Raw genomic sequence first — 17,122 nt, 5'->3', positions numbered from 1 at the left:
TAATGTCAAACTGATGTAGTGGGAACAGCCAACTACGTGGTCTGCAGTGTTCCACAACCTCCCTCTCCTGCTCAAGGGCAAGATTTACTCCACATTGCTTAGATGCAGGACTGCCCTGCAAGGTTACCAGTGGTCTCCTGGAGCTGTGAGGTTAACTGCTACATCACCGCACAACTCGACTGCTGACCCACCCTGAGAAAACCAAAGCTCCAAAATAGCCCTGCTGGACTGCAGCGAGGTTGAATCTGACTTCCACCAGATCCCCTTGGAATTGTGTTTTACCAACAACAGGATTGAAATGTGGACAATGATCCATTCTTCACACCATACAAAGTTACACTTAAAATAAAAGCACATACTCATCAAAATGATAGAAATTTTATTACAAATGACACTAAACAGACAACGTGTCATCACTGGGAAAGTGACAACAGATTGAAAAAACAAAATCTAGCTTTAATTCCCGAGTATTTATTCCAATGCTATAAGTTAGAACTCTCTCAGAACCTGGCCATTCATTTGCCCGTGATCAGTGGGTTCCTAAGTACAACAATCACAGAGTCCCCTCGAAGGAACATCTTAGAGATGTATCGGTCCTTGTTGACGGGTTTTGACTTCTTCTTGCCTTTTCCACTCTTGGGCACCTCGGTCCACATCTCTTTAACATTTTCTAACACCATGTTGCAATGTCTGAAACAGGAAAATGGGAAACAATGCCTCAAAGCCTTTTCAGAAGAAACCACTATCGCTGTCAAATTTAAGCCTCTACTTGCATTAAGTTCTTACTCTGTACTGACTGATTAAAAAGGCTTGTCTGATTTAATCCAAGATCTTAAAGAGTTTATGACCTCCTTCATTCAAATCATTGATGCTGATTTTGAATGTGGGGATCCCTGCAGCACCCAACAGGTCACAGCTTCGAACCTGAAAATGACCCATGTATTCCTATTCTCCACTTTCTATTGGTTAACCAATACTCAATTCATGCTAACTTATTACCTCCAATACCAGGTCCCGTAGCGTTTAATAATCTCTTGCCTTGCACCTTATTGAAGGCCTTCTGCAAGTCCAAATACAAATGGTTCAACCTTTATTTATTCTGTTAGTTACAGCATCAAAACTAATAGATCTGTCATTCGTGATTTCCCTTTCTTAAATCCATGCTCGATCCTATTATTTTCCAAATGCTTGTTACCAGTTCTTTAGAAGGGAAAATGCTGAACCTTATTGCTAAAGTCAACTTAAATGGTTCCCTGTTTTCCCTGCCTTCTTTCTCAGACTGGGTGGGTTACATTTTTTATCTTCCATTCTGGGGGAACCGCTCTTGAATCTATGGAGTTGAGAAAGATAGCAAGCAAAGCATCATACTAAGATCACAATGAAACAAAATTCTGAGAGGTTGTTTCTTCTGGTTAAAAAAATCTAGAACTAGGAATCAGTCTCAGGATAAGGGGTTAACTAGATTGGAATCAGCAATTTCTTCAGAGGACTGAAAAGCTTTGGAATTTTCTAACACAAATGGATGTGGATGTTCAGTATATTCAAGGCAGAGACCGCCACATCTTCAATGTGGGAAACAGAGTGCATTTGAAATAAAGCAACTGGCTTGCTCTGACTAAACAGCACACTTGAGGCCATATTACCCATGTCTTTTACCTGTGAGCAGCCAATTATACCCGATTACCTCAATAACAAGATTATAAGCACCAAGGGAAGGATTCTGACTAAATGAGATGTCATATTTATTTTAAAAAGGTGGTGGAAACTTGTTGTTTTGGTTTAGCTTTTGACTGCATAACTGGTAAGGTGAATGCAAGGTTGGACTGGATTTCAGAAATCAGAAACTCTGCTGCCCAAATCTGACAGCTCTTCAATCTTACAGCTATTATTTTGCTCAAAGTGAGAGGCGTTGGCACTGATTTGTTTGCTCAATTATTTTACCACCACAATTATCACGTCAATCCCTGCCGAGGCTGCCTAATCCCCAGAGTACACACTATCCACATGCTACCAGATTCATTTCCCAAAGTTTTATTAACTTATTAAGAACATTAAAATGATGACAATAGTTGAAAAGTGATTAAGAACTTATGGTAAAGCTATACAGCATCGAAAGATGCAGCTTGGTCCTTTCAATCTGCACTGATTCTTTTGATAAGACTGCCAGGTAATCCCACTCCCTGACCATATTTCTGCAATATTTTCCTCTTCAAGTGTTTACCAAATAACTTTTTGAAGGGTTCTGTTGAAACTAATCAGGCAGAGCATTCCACATCACAAACACTCACTCTCATACAAAGAGGTTTTTCTTCACATTGCCTCTGGTTCTTTTGCCAATCACCTTAAATATGTGCCCTTTGGCTAGTGACCCTTCAGCCCATTACAACTGACAGAAATTCAGCTTAGCAGCCCGAAGACAGAGTGGAGACTATCACACAATCAGTCTAGGCTATTTTCAAACCCAGCTTTCACCCTCTAACCTCTTTGCTATTACAGGCCCCATTGCTTTAGGTGGCAATACAAAAAACAAAACGATAGAACTAAATAACAAATGGGTAAAAGAATTCTCTTCATACACTTACTGGGAAGCTTACATCGACAATCTACTAACTTTTGCTGAAAGTAAACCCCCTCAAACTGACAGCTCTAACTCTTTCATCCTAAGATGAAGCTGGAATGTGTCACCTGAATTCCTCCTTTAAAACAAAACTGGACCATAATTATTGCCATTATTTAAAGAAATGCTAGAGTGTATCTGGGTCAGCAGTACACAAAACAAGTAACTGCTCAATAAGGTGGTATGTGCAGCAATATGGATTGCTTGAAGCAACCAAGTTGTTTAACACAGTTTGAGCAGTACTTTGTAATGCAGGTTTATCACAAATGGTCAGAGCCGAAACCTGATGTAGGCATCTCCCCCCAAGATCAGCAAGAACTACACCATTGATGATACTTATAGATACTTCTGAAACTTCAAGAGGCAGTGCACTCAAAGGCAAGACCCTTAATAGTGTTGAAGAGCAGAGAGACCTTGGGGTGCAAGTCCATGACTCATTGAAAGTGGCTACACAGGTAGATAGGGTGGTTAAGGCGGCTTATGGAATGCTTGCATTTATTAATCGAGGTACTGAGTATAGGAGTCAAGAAGTTATGATGCATCTCTATATAACCCTGGTTTGGCTGCATTTAGAGTATTGCGTGCAATTCTGGTCACCTCACTATAGGAAGGACATTGAGGCTTTAGAGAGGGTGCAGAGGAGTTTTACTAGGGTGCTGCCTGGATTAGAGGGCATACGCTATCAGGAGAGGCTCTTTTCTCTGGAGCGGCAGAGGTTGAGGGGTTATCTGTGGGAAGTGTATAAAATTATGAGGGGCATAGATAGGGTGGACACGCAATATCTTTTTCCCATTATTGAGCGATCCAATACCAGAGGGCATGCAGTTAAGGTGAGAGGGGGTAGGTTCAGAACAGACGTGAGGGGTAAGTTTTTTTTACTGAGAGAGTGGTGGATGCCTGGAACGTGTTGCCTGATAGGGTGGAGGCAAATTCATTGGGGGCTTTTAAGACGGGCTTGGATGTGGACATGGATGAGAGGAAAATGGAGGGATATGGGCATTCTGTAGGTAGGAGGGATTAGCTACATCGGCACAACATTGTGGGCCGAAGGGCCTGTTCTGTGCGGTACTGTTCTATGTTCTATAAACTACAATATGTCCAATGCAGATGCACTGAAAAGAAAAGGATACTATCATGTTTCGTGATTTGACTGATGAAACCAAGTTCTTTAAGCTATTGTGACAAGCTAACCTTGCCTTGCTAGGAGCCAACAAGACTATGCATGCGCACTGTCAGACAAAATGCAGCACTCTTCCTTAAAGTTGGAACCCAGATACCAAAGACATCTCAATATTGCCTCACATACACATAAAATGGGCACTTACCTTGCCAAGGGCTGGCTTTACAATACAACATGAAATCCTTTGTGATACACAAAGGTGAATACATTATCAGTAAGGATGACTGATATAATTTTATTTGTTATTCAATCATTTAAGAAATGTCACTGGACCAGAATTTGGTGTTTTTGTAAATTAGATACAACCGCAAAAAAAAATCCCAGTAACAAGGTCCACTGATGCGAGATAACACAGCTGTGGATCATTCAAAATGGGACTGGTTCAAGCTGAGGTTGTGCCCTTGTGAACCGCAGCCCCTCACTGTTACTTCACCCAAGCTGTTGCTTCTTACTTATGCTTATAGTGCATGCGTCTGTGTATATCTAGATAGAGAGGAGGAAACCGATTCACAACAGGTCACTGAAGTTCATGTTTGACAAGGTCTGAGATGTTTGAGGGAGATCGTGAAGCCAACTGAGTAAGTGCCTTACCTGAGACACAATTCAGTAATGGGATCTTTAAGCAACATTGCTTTAAACTAGGAATTCTGTAGCCAATTCTAATGCTGCTGTAGCTCATTAAAAAAAAATTCAAAGTTATCTTCCTGGTGTGCCCATCTCAGTCCTACACAGGGAAATATTTGCAAGTCAAACAAGAACTATTATATAATCCTCTCATCCAACACAGATGGCCATCTTATAGAGAAACTCAAATTCCAATCCACCTGGTTTTTCTGGTGGTGACAAATATTTTCGTATAGCCCATGGCATAAAATATATTCCTGAGAAAACCTTCCTCTTATTACATGCATTTTGTTTTGTGTTTGGAAGGGAAGGAGAGCAAGTGATCAGAAAATAACTACCTGTCAAAAGCCTTGACTCTGCCAAGCAGCTTCTTATTGTTGCGACAGTTAATGAGAACCTGTGTATTATTTTTGACAGACTGTGTCAGAACAGAGAGGGGCCCCGTGTTAAACTCCTCTTCCTCTCTCTTCTGAAGCTCCTCAGGAGTCATCTCGCTCTTGGGCTTGTTTAACAGACTCCTAGGGTAAAAAGAACAAAAAATAATTTATGTGACGCTCACTGTTAGGGGTGCAATGTTAGATAGCATGACAGTGAAAAACCACTGGCCTGTTCCACCAATCAGGTGTACGACCAACCAGGTCGTACATCAAAAACAAACTTTCAAAGTCCTTAGGATACCCATGCACTTCATAATCAACTCTTCCATAACAGTCACAGAACAAAATAAAACAGTTGATTTCAGGTTAACGTAATGCTGGAATAATGCAAGAACTCCCTGCTTCTTTTGAATGGAGCTTTTATTCAAGTCAAGTCGAGTTTATTGATTGTAAGATGTACCCAGAGAGGACTGAAAGATGGCATCTCCTTCAATGTTGTACCTTCCCAGCCCTGCACTAAAGCAGCCTGGGTTATTGGAGGGACTATTTGGGATGTGATCTCACAGCCTCCCACTGCAAGAGCAAACATACTGCCAACTGAGCCATGCTGACGTGAACTGATCTGTAAAACAAGCATGTCTATCACTGCATCAAGTGACTGACTGGACATGCACACACTTACATGCACCCACAATGAAGAAAAACAAAATCTATCCAGTATAACATGCCAATTAAGTGCGGGTAAAGCAACCTGCTACAAGTTTCATGCCAATATACTGTGCACCATTCGCTTTGGGGGAAAAAAAAAGCTCAAATGGCAGAAAAATTATCCACAAAGGTTCAAAGCTAATTGATTTCTTTTTAAAACTTATAGGGTGATTTAAGAGAGGTACATGAAATAATTAACAGGCTTGACTGTATTCCAGTGGGTGAACTGGGGAGATCAAAGGATGTATGGAATAATCTATGCAAGGGCAGTGCTTTATCCCCCTAAGGAAATGGGAAAAGACAGTGTGACTGAATTATTTACATAGAACAGTACAGCTCAGGAAGAGGCCCTTCGGCCCATCATGTCTACACCAACTATGACGCCAATCTAACTAATCCCATCTGCCTGTGGTCTATTCCCTGCCTGTTCATGTGTCTGTCTAAATGCCTCCCCTGGAAGTGCATTCCAGGCACCTACCACACTCTGTAAAAATAAAACTTGCCTTGCACATCTACTTTAAACTTCCACCTCTCACCTGAAACTATGCCATCTAGTATTTGACATTTCAATCCTGGGAAAAAGACCGACTATCTACCCCATGCCTCTCATAATTTTATACATTTCTATCAAATTCTCCTCAGACTCCAGTAAAAACAATCCAAACTTTCCTTATAGTTATTACATTCCAATCCAGGCAATATCCTGTAAATCTCTTCTGCACCCTCTACAAAGCCTCCACATTCTTCCTATAGAATGACAACCAGAACTGCACATAATAGTCCAAATGTGGCCTAACCAAAATTTCATGACTTCCCAACTTCCCAGCTCAATGCCCTGACCGATGAAGGCAAGCATGCCGTACACCTTCTTTACCACCTTATCCACTTGTGTTGTCACTTTTAGGGAGCTATGGACTTGCACCCCAAGATCCCTCTGCACATTGATGCTCCCAAGGGTCCTGCCATTTACTATATACTTTCCTCTTGCATCACCTCACACTTGTCCAGATTAAACTCCATCCGCCATTTCTCAGCCCAAATTTGCAACTGATCTATATCCTGCTGAATCATTTGACAATCTTTCTCGCTGTCCACAACTACATTCATTTTCATGTCATCTGCAAACTTACTAATCAGACCACCTACATTTTCATCCAAGAGGCCGCAGCACCGAGCTTTGCGGAACACCACAGGTCACAGACCTCCAGTAAGAGAAACACCCTTCCACCACTACCCTCTGTCTTCTATGACCAAGCCAATTTTGTGTCCAATTTACCAACTCAGCATAGATCCCATGTGATTTAATCTTCTAGACCAGCCTATGATGAGGGACTTTATCAAATACTCTACTAAAGTCTACATAGACAACACTCACTGCCAATCATCTTACACCAATATTGTTCACTGTGAAGTCAATGAGTCAGTGGCAGGTTCAAGGTGTAGCACTCTAACTAATTTTTTGATATTTTAATTTTTAAAAAATTTCACTGTCAAACAAAAAGAGACAACACTACACAAATATTTCTCCCATCATATTCTCCTTTCATGCAGCAGTCACGTTCCAATTGAATCAAAAAGCAACAAGTTATGAGCTCAATGATTAATGGAAACTCTCTGGGCATCTTCAAGAGCACCCCTTGGTCCAGTTCCCACATGGGTGGATGATGGCAGATAAAGCTCTATAATGCATATAGTTTGTAGGATTAATTTTTATTTTAATTACTTGTCCACAGGATGTAGACGTCACTGCTAATGCCAGCATTTTTTAGCCATCCGAACCTGCCTCCTCAGACCAGGGCAGGTAACAATCAACCATAATGGTGGGTTTTAAAATCACCTATCGACCAGAGAGGGAGTGGCAGCTTTCCATCCCTGAAGGGCATTAGTGAACTTTGATGGGTTTTTACTCACAACCTGATAGCTTCATAGTCACTTTTACCAGACCTGACATTTTATTAAAAGTTCCAGATTTATTTAATTACTTGAATTTAATTTACCCAGCTGGTGGGATTCAAAAATCACAGAATAGGATCAATGCTGCTAGTTAACCACTCCACTATCAATCCCCTAGCGTGTAAAGAATTTGAATACAAAGTTCCCAACTTCATCTCATCTCATTGCAAGTCTTCCCCTCCTGCCCAGACACTTTATTTTGTTGTCACTTAGATGAACAATGGTGAGTACGTGAGTACACAAGAGACTGCAGATGCTGGAGTCTGGAGCATCAAACAATGGGCTGGGTGGACTCCCGAGTTCAGAACCGCTGAGTTCCCCCAGCCCATTTGTTGCACGTGAGTATGTGGGTGGTTTTTTTTTTGGGAGGTAAGGGAGCCTAGTCATGACATTCTGAGGCAGGCTAGATGAATCAGTCAGGATATTTTGTATTTTTGCTTTCATTAAACACGAGGAATCTGAAAAAGCAAATAGGATGAAGCGGCGATTGCTCAAACACTAACTTCTATTTTGAAAAAGGCCCGGCTAGTTGTTGAAGGCCGAGGTACGAGACATGAAAGTCGTGAGCAACTGCACAGAGCTCTGTGGAGTGTTATATTTCAGTTACTGACACATTCAAGTGCTCGAGGCTGTGCAGAAAAGTGTGTCAGGAAGGTAATCTTGTGGAGTTGTAATGAGCAATGACATGGATATAGTTAATCTAAATTAGGTCGTAAGAATTGGAAAAGAGGCAGGTGTGAACTAGTAAAACACGCAAGATGCAAGACGTACTCTTGGAAATAATGGTAGCAGTGACTTAAAAACCATATGGGTTGTAAGCTAAGATTTATAACTCAAAATCAAAAAAAATTGCATGTGCTGGAAATTAAAATTTAAAAAAAACAGAAAATGCTACATATAATCAATAGGTCTGGATGCATCTGTGGGAAGAGAAACAGCCTTCCACCTGAAACATTAGCTCTGTTCCCCTTCCCACAAGTGTGTCTGACCTGCTGAGTATTTCCAGCATTTTCTATTTATTTAAAATTTATGCACAAAAACAATTCCACAGCATTGCTCAAAAGAGCTGGGCTGTTCAAATGGTGCACTACACAAATCCGACAATCTTATGCACACATTCATTGCTCTTTGTGGTGTGGCTCAGTGTGTAGTGAGGTGTGGGATTTATAGCCCACTCCAGAGATGGCAGGCAGTGGGTGAACCACCAGACAGGTAGTGCAGGGGTCCCCCAAGCCTATCTTGCTCACCGACCAGTGCTGAGTATAGTGAGGGCAATGGTTCTTCTGAGGAAACTGTCAACACAAAGCAAGGTGCCCTCAGGTTTGCTTGGAACTTATTGATTTTCCTGAGCAAGGCATTGTCCACAACTGAATGCGACAAACTGGACAGCTCATAGGTCCAAGACTATTTACTAAGATACATGCTGAAGCTGGGTATAGCCACTACAAGCAGAAAAGCCACAGATGAGGGCTCTCCTGCCACTGTACACAAATTAGTCAAAATCTGTGTAAAAAAATCCCATGAACTACTTGCTTGAAGATTTTAAATGAATGATAACTGATAATGTGCTAATGTTAAGTAACAGGGATAACATGACTTGTCATGAACAATGAAAGTGTTCCATATTCTACAATTCTGATTTGTTTTAGATGAATAAACTATATTTTGAAGTAAAAAGATGTTTCCTCTGGGGATTGAGTCAGAGTCAAGCTCACAGCAGACTCAGCTGCACGGAGACAGCTATAGTGGTAAGGGATTCAATAATCAGGGGGACAGACAAGTGTTTCTGCAACTACAGACATGATTCCAGGATGGTATGTGGCCTCCCTGGTTCCAGAATCAACGAGGTCACTAAACAGCTACAGGGCATTCTGAAGAAAAGCAAAAGGTCATGGTTCATACCAGTACCAAAGACGTGGGTAGAAAGAGGGATAAGGTCCTAAAGGCAGAGTTTAAGGAGCTAGAAAAGAAATAAAAAAGCAGCATCTCAAAATGTAATAATTGGAAGATAGAACTGATGAGTCTGCATCTGGAGAGATGGAGGGAGGGCTTGAGATTCCTGAGGAATTGGGACTATTTCTTGGGGAAGAGCAACTTTGTCAAGTCAGAGAGGTTGCACCTCATTGGGAACAGGACTAACATCCCAGCAGGAAGTTTTGCTGGAGCTATTGGGAAGTGCCTGGCAGGGGGATGGGAACCCAAGGAGAGTCAGAAAGGAGAAAAGCTTAGATGGAAATAGAAGACAGGTTCAGGGGAAAGGGCCTTTAGGAAGGTAAAGCGGAAAGAGAAGGCAATGGTGCAAGACATTAACAGGAATAATTATACTCACAGTGCATCAGGAAGCAACACAGCTTACGAGCATAAATGTGCACCAACAAATAAAGTTACAGTAAGAAAAAAATGAAAGGCTCTTAATTTGAATGCATGCAGCATTTGAGGCAAGATAGAGGAGTTGATGGCAGGGGTATGATCTAATAGGCATTACAGGCACGTAGTTGCAAGGCCACCAGGATGAGAACTGAATACTCAAAGGCATGCAACATATTGTTCATAAAGGAGTAATCACTGCATTAGTGAGATTGATATTGGCGCAGAAGCTGAAAACACAGAACTAACTTGAGGTCCCAGCACAATGTAACATGGCAATTCAATGGAGGATGGAGACTAAAAACAGGAAACTATAGGCCAGTTAATCTAACGTCTGTCATTAGAAAATGCTAGAATCCATTATTAAAATAATAAAGGAGACATTTGGAAAGTTGCAAGACAATCAAGCAAAATGAACACAGTAATATCAAAAGGAAGTAGTGTTTGACAAATGTTCTAGTTCTTTGAAGATGTAACAAAAAATGGTTGAATGGGGACAACCAATAGATGTCATGCATTTGGATTTCCAGGACACATTTGATAAGATGCCACACAAGAGATCAACTGGGCTTGGGGATATTGGCTAACAGAAACAGGGCTGTGATAAGTGGGTCATTTTCTAATTGGCATTCAGTGACCAGTGGGATGTTGCAGGGGTCAGTGCTGGGACTCTATCTATTTACAAATGCCCTGTAGCCAAATTTACTGATGATATAAAGACATGTGGGTTGACAAGTTGTGAGAAGGACACACAAAAATAGTGCAAAGGAATATTGATAAGTTAATTGAGTGAGTAAGAAGTTAGCCGATTAAATATATGGGGGGGGGGGGGGGTGGAAAGGAAAGGAATGTGAGGCTATCCACTTTGGAAGGAAGAAGCTAAATTATTTAAATGAAATGATACCACAAAATCTTGCAGTTCAAAGAAATCTTAAGATCCCAGTGCACAAAGCACACAAGGTTGGCATGCAAATACAGCACATAATTAGGAAGGCTAAATGCACGTTGGTCTTTATTGCAAGGTGTATAAAACTAAGGAGGCTTTGACATAACATTACAGGGAACTGGTAAGCCACAAACGGAATGCTGTGTATTTAGTAAAGGATATACATGCCTTTTATATACATGCAGAAGCTCTTTCTGTCTGTTTTTATATCATATGCTAGCTTTTCTTCTCATAGTTCATGCTTAATAAAGGATATACTTGCACTGGAGGCAATGCAGAGAAGGATCGCTAGATTAATTCCAGAGATGATAGAGGTTGATATATGGAGGAGCTGAGTCTATATTCACTGAAGTTCAGAAGAATGAGAGGTGACTAATAAATTTTACAATATTCTGAGGGGTGCTGACAAAACTAGATACCAAGAAGATGTTTCACCTAGTTGGGCGAACTTAGAACTAGTTTACACATTTTCGGAATGAGTGGTCACCTATTTAAGATGGAAACAAGGAATTTCTTCTGAGGTTTGTGACTCTGGAATTCTCCATCTCAGAAAGTTATGGAGGCAGATATTCAAGGCAGAGAGATATTTCAATTACAAGGGCGTCAAGAGGTCTGGGGAGGGCAAAGGAAAGTGGCATCGAGGACAAGACTGGATCCACCATGATCTCAATGAACGGTGGAGCACGCTCATGGGGCTAATTGGTCCACTCCTACTCCTGTTTCTTGTGTTGCTCTGAGACTCCAGTACAAAATCAAAGTGGGATATTAGACCAAGGCTTCATCTGCCCTTGTAGATGGAAATAAAAGTTTCCACAACAATACTTCAGAGAAGGTGAGGCTCTGACAAAGGGATAGATTCATTTGCTGAGCCGAAGAATAAGAATAATCTGTCTTTACATCTCTCACAGAGTGCCACAGATCAAACTAAAGCAGTATAACTGGCAATGCAACCACTAGGCTAGAAAAGTCAGATGAAGATTGGATTTAGCTCGGCAGTGGCACTCTATTGTTATTGGCTGGTGAGGGAGGAGAAAAAGGGCAACATAGAAGGAAAGCAGGGCTTAAGGATGGTACAAGAGAATGCAGGAGCTGGAATCTGGAGCAAAGAAATAAATTGCCATGCCGGGAGTAATGCAGGGAGCAATGCAGGGAGCAAGGGGGTACTTACTGGGGGAAATGGCAAGGAGTGGGGGTGGGGGAAATTTACTGGGGGAAAATGGCAAAGAGTGGGGGGAGGGAATTACAGGGGGGCAACGGCGAGGAGTGGGGGTGGAATTACTGGGTGTCAACGGCGAGGAGTGGGGGTGGAATTACTGGGTGTCAAGGGCGAGGAGTGGGGGTGGAATTACTGGGTGTCAAGGGCGAGGAGTGGGGGTGGAATTACTGGGTGTCAAGGGCGAGGAGTGGGGGTGGAATTACTGGGTGTCAAGGGCGAGGAGTGGGGGTGGAATTACTGGGTGTCAAGGGCGAGGAGTGGGGGGGAATTAAGGGGGTCAAGGGCGAGGAGTGGGGGGGAATTAAGGGGGTCAAGGGCGAGGAGTGAGGGGGGAATTACTGGGGGTCAAGGGCGAGGAGTGAGGGGGGAATTACTGGGGGGCAACGGCGAGGAGTGGGGGGGAATTACTGGGGGGCAACGGCGAGGAGTGGGGGGGAATTACTGGGGGGCAACGGCGAGGAGTGGGGGGGAATTACTGGGGGGCAACGGCGAGGAGTGGGGGGGAATTACTGGGGGGCAACGGCGAGGAGTGGGGGGGAATTACTGGGGGGCAACGGCGAGGAGTGGGGGGGAATTACTGGGGGGCAACGGCGAGGAGTGGGGGGAATTACTGGGGGGCAACGGCGAGGAGTGGGGGGGGAATTACTGGGGGGCAACGGCGAGGAGTGGGGGGGAATTACTGGGGGGCAACGGCGAGGAGTGGGGGGGAATTACTGGGGGGCAACGGCGAGGAGTGGGGGGGAATTACTGGGGGGCAACGGCGAGGAGTGGGGGGGAATTACTGGGGGGGCAACGGCGAGGAGTGGGGGGGAATTACTGGGGGGCAACGGCGAGGAGTGGGGGGAATTACTGGGGGGCAACGGCGAGGAGTGGGGGGGAATTACTGGGGGGCAACGGCGAGGAGTGGGGGGGAATTACTGGGGGGCAACGGCGAGGAGTGGGGGGGAATTACTGGTGGTCAATGGCGAGGAGTGGGGGGGAATTACTGGGGGCCAACGGCGAGTTGTGGGGGGAACTACTGGGGGTCAACGGCGAGGAGTGGGGGTGGAATTACTGGGGGGCAATGGCAAGGAGTGAGGGGGAATTAAGGGGGCAACGGCGAGGAGTGGGGGGAATTACTGGGGGTCAACGGCGAGGAGTGGGGAGGAAATTACTGGGGGGTCAACGGCGAGGAGTGGGGGAGGGTATTACTGGGGGTCAACGGCGAGGAGTGGGGGGGAATTACTGGGGGGCAACGGCGAGGAGTGGGGGGGAATTACTGGGGGGCAACGGCGAGGAGTGGGGGGAATTACTGGGGGGCAACGGCGAGGAGTGGGGGAGGGAATTACTGGGGGTCAACGGCGAGGAGTGGGGGGGAATTACTGGGGGGCAACGGCGAGGAGTGGGGGGGAATTACTGGGGGGCAACGGCGAGGAGTGGGGGGGAATTACTGGGGGGCAACGGCGAGGAGTGGGGGGGAATTACTGGGGGTCAACGGCGAGTTGTGGGGGGAACTACTGGGGGTCAACGGCGAGGAGTGGGGGTGGAATTACTGGGGGGCAATGGCAAGGAGTGAGGGGGAATTAAGGGGGCAACGGCGAGGAGTGGGGGGAATTACTGGGGGTCAACGGCGAGGAGTGGGGAGGAAATTACTGGGGGGTCAACGGCGAGGAGTGGGGGAGGGTATTACTGGGGGTCAACGGCGAGGAGTGGGGGGGAATTACTGGGGGTCAACGGCGAGGAGTGGGGGGGAATTACTGGGGGGCAACGGCGAGGAGTGGGGGGGAATTACTGGGGGGCAACGGCGAGGAGTGGGGGGGAATTACTGGGGGGCAACGGCGAGGAGTGGGGGGGAATTACTGGGGGGCAACGGCGAGGAGTGGGGGGGAATTACTGGGGGGCAACGGCGAGGAGTGGGGGGGAATTACTGGGGGTCAACGGCGAGTTGTGGGGGGAACTACTGGGGGTCAACGGCGAGGAGTGGGGGTGGAATTACTGGGGGGGCAATGGCGAGGAGTGGGGGGAATTACTGGGGGGGCAATGGCGAGGAGTGGGGGGAATTACTGGGGGGCAATGGCAAGGAGTGAGGGGGAATTAAGGGGGCAACGGCAAGGAGTGGGGGGAATTACTGGGGGTCAACGGCGAGGAGTGGGGGGGGAATTACTGGGGGTCAACGGCGAGGAGTGGGGGAGTTAATTACTGGGGGTTAACGGCGAGGGGGGGAATTACTGGGGTTCAACGGCGAGGAGTGGGGGTGGAATTACTGGGTGTCAAGGGCGAGGAGTGGGGGTGGAATTACTGGGTGTCAAGGGCGAGGAGTGGGGGGGAATTAAGGGGGTCAAGGGCGAGGAGTGGGGGGGAATTAAGGGGGTCAAGGGCGAGGAGTGAGGGGGGAATTACTGGGGGTCAAGGGCGAGGAGTGAGGGGGGAATTACTGGGGGGCAACGGCGAGGAGTGGGGGGGAATTACTGGGGGGCAACGGCGAGGAGTGGGGGGAATTACTGGGGTTCAACGGCGAGGAGTGGGGGGTAATTACTGGGGGGTCAACGGCGAGGAGTGGGGGAGGGTATTACTGGGGGTCAACGGCGAGGAGTGGGGGAGGGTATTACTGGGGGTCAACGGCGAGGAGTGGGGGGGGAATTACTGGGGGTCAACGGCGAGGAGTGGGGGGGGAATTACTGGGGGCAACGGCGAGGAGTGGGGGAGGGTATTACTGGGGGCAACGGCGAGGAGTGGGGGAGGGTATTACTGGGGGTCAACGGCGAGGAGTGGGGGGTGGGATTTACTAGGAATAATACTCAAGCAGTGGGACTCAACCAATCAGCCCGAGGGTGGGCCCACCAAGCTGGGAAGGACCCTCCTCCTCCCTCTCATCCTCCTCCTCCTCCTCCCTCTCCACCCACCCGGCCTGTCCCTCCCCCCGGCGGTGCCTCGGGCTCCACCAACTCCCGGGGCCTGGGCCTAGGCCTTGGCCTCACACCGTCATCGATGCGGTCTCAGCAGCGCCGCTGGGCCTCGAATGTCTCCGGGCAGCCTGCGGAGAGCGAGAGGAGCGCGGGCCGCGCCCCGGAGCCGGGCCCCCCGCCCGTTCCCCACCGACTCACATGTTTCTCTCCGCCGCCGGCTCGCCGCTTTCAACCCACAACCGCGCTTCGTCTCCCGCCGGAAGAGAAGGGCCTACTTCCGGTCGCCGGCTGTCGTGCAAAGCTTGATGGGAGTTGCAGTTCCTGTTCCACCGCCTTCGCGCCAAGAAAGGCAATGTCGGACTACAATTCCCAGAATCCTCCAACGTCCCTCACGGAGATGTCCAGGCAGGAGTTCTTAAAGGGACAGTAGCATGAAATGTGATTGGGTAAATTGTGCAAATTTCCATTCAAAAGTTAAATTTTGGTGTAAATGTATGGATTTCATTAGCAAAAATACCACAGTTGACATGAACAAACGTGTATTTTGCACAGCATGTAGTTGTGATCTGGAATGCTTTGCTTGAAAAGTAATATTGGTAAATTGGTAAATGGTTTATCATCGTCACAAGTACTGAGGTCGAGTGAATAAACTTTGTTTTGCATGCCATCCAAACGGATCTTTTCATTGCAACAGTGTATTGCGGTCCAATGCACTCTGTACTAACCCAATGTAACTGCACTGTGGAATGCATTGACCTGTACGATCGGTATGCAAGACAAGTTTTTCACTGTACCTCGGTACAAGTGACAATAATAAACCAATACCGATACAGGGGAAAAGCAATAACAGAATGCAGAGTAAAGTGTTACGGCTGCAGAGAAAGTGTATTGCAGTCAAACAATAAGGTGCAAGGCCATAACAAGGTAGATTTTGAGGTCAAGAATCCAACCTTATAGTACTAGGGGATAGCAAAAATACTAGAGTTGATATGAACAAACATATATTTTGCACAGCATGTAGTTGTGATCTGGAATGCTTTGGCTGAAAAGTGATATTTTCCACATGAACTTTCAATAGGCAATGTTTAAAAAAATTGAATATATCAGAATGTGAGATAAAAAATGAAGAACTAGGGTTGATCAGGTGCAAAATTATGACAGGCTTTGTCAAAGAAAGACCTATTTGACAGAGGTAGATAGATTAGAGGGGTGTTGAGGAAAATGTTTTCACTGAAAGAGGTTTGGAACTCACTACCTGAGGAAGTAGTGGAGGTGAAGACCCTCATTCATATTTAAAAGGTACCTGGATAAACACTTGAAGAACTACAATCCTACAAAGCTTCAGCCTCGGATCCGGATAGTGAAATTAACCCAAAGAGCTCAATTTTTGGCTAGGATAGACACAATGAATCAAATAGGTTTGTTAGGTGTTGCAACTTTCTGTGATTCTATGGATTATAGGTGAGGCTTATTGAAAAAAAAGGTACACTTCCTTAATGCCTTTCTTGACATCACGTTCCAAATTCCTTTATAGCTCATGAAGTGCCTCTGAAGTGTGTTCACTGTTCTAATGTCAGAAGTGCAGCAGCCAATTTAAACACTGAAAACTCCAAGAAAAATCAGTGATATAGTGATCAGATCATCAGTTGCTTGGGGGTGAGTTATTGGCCATAAAAAGATGGCGAGGACCTTCTCTGTAGGTGGGATTGTGCAGATGAGATTCCCTATTAATTCTGTCATTTCATTTAAGGAGGGAACCTGTCTACAATATAATCCTTGCCTCATGCTCAGTCCAAACTGCACCCATAAGCAGCTCTGTGGGACCAACCAGCCTGGAGATCTGGATCCCAAAGCTTGCTGCCGTCAAAGAGCTTTTTGTTACAATTTTTAAAAGCCTCTGATAATCAGACAATTACAATTAGTTCAAATAAATTTAAATAATTTTAAAAGATAAAAGTTATTTGAAAATATTTTTACTTAGAAGTAGCTTAAAGTAATAGAAATGGATTAAAAACAAAGAAAAATAAGCAGCCAATCACCAACACTTTATTGAAGTCAGGGACCCTATTGCTGAAGCACAGTTGAGAGGCCAGACGTAGTGTCCAATTTCTTAGCTCAGAACATGTGTTTCACCACTGAACTTTGTACTTCAGTTCACTGGTGTTTCTCTCCAATCCAATACATTACCACAACAATAAAAACTTCTATTTATAATGCACCATTAAAATTGCAAAAATGTCCCAAGGTAC

The 17,122-nt window shown here is 45.4% G+C and overlaps 1 protein-coding gene across 1 annotated transcript; it reads right to left on the bottom strand.

Moving 5' to 3' along the window:
* Nucleotides 1-356: 356 nt before the first annotated feature.
* On the bottom strand, nt 357-15,188 carry snrpd2 (small nuclear ribonucleoprotein D2 polypeptide). Its single transcript, XM_052044322.1, has 3 exons — nt 15,072-15,188; nt 4,760-4,939; nt 357-690 (listed from the first exon to the last, which is right to left on the bottom strand). Coding segments are annotated over exons 1-3 (357 nt in total). The 5' UTR covers nt 15,074-15,188; the 3' UTR covers nt 357-515.
* Between the last annotated feature and the right edge of the window lie 1,934 nt (nt 15,189-17,122).

This window comes from Pristis pectinata, chromosome 35 (genome assembly GCF_009764475.1).
Source record: "Pristis pectinata isolate sPriPec2 chromosome 35, sPriPec2.1.pri, whole genome shotgun sequence".
In the NCBI taxonomy this organism is placed as follows: Eukaryota; Metazoa; Chordata; class Chondrichthyes; order Rhinopristiformes; family Pristidae; genus Pristis; species Pristis pectinata.
The sequence above is the reverse complement of the archived record's forward strand: the minus strand, read 5'-3'. Positions and strand labels throughout refer to the sequence as shown.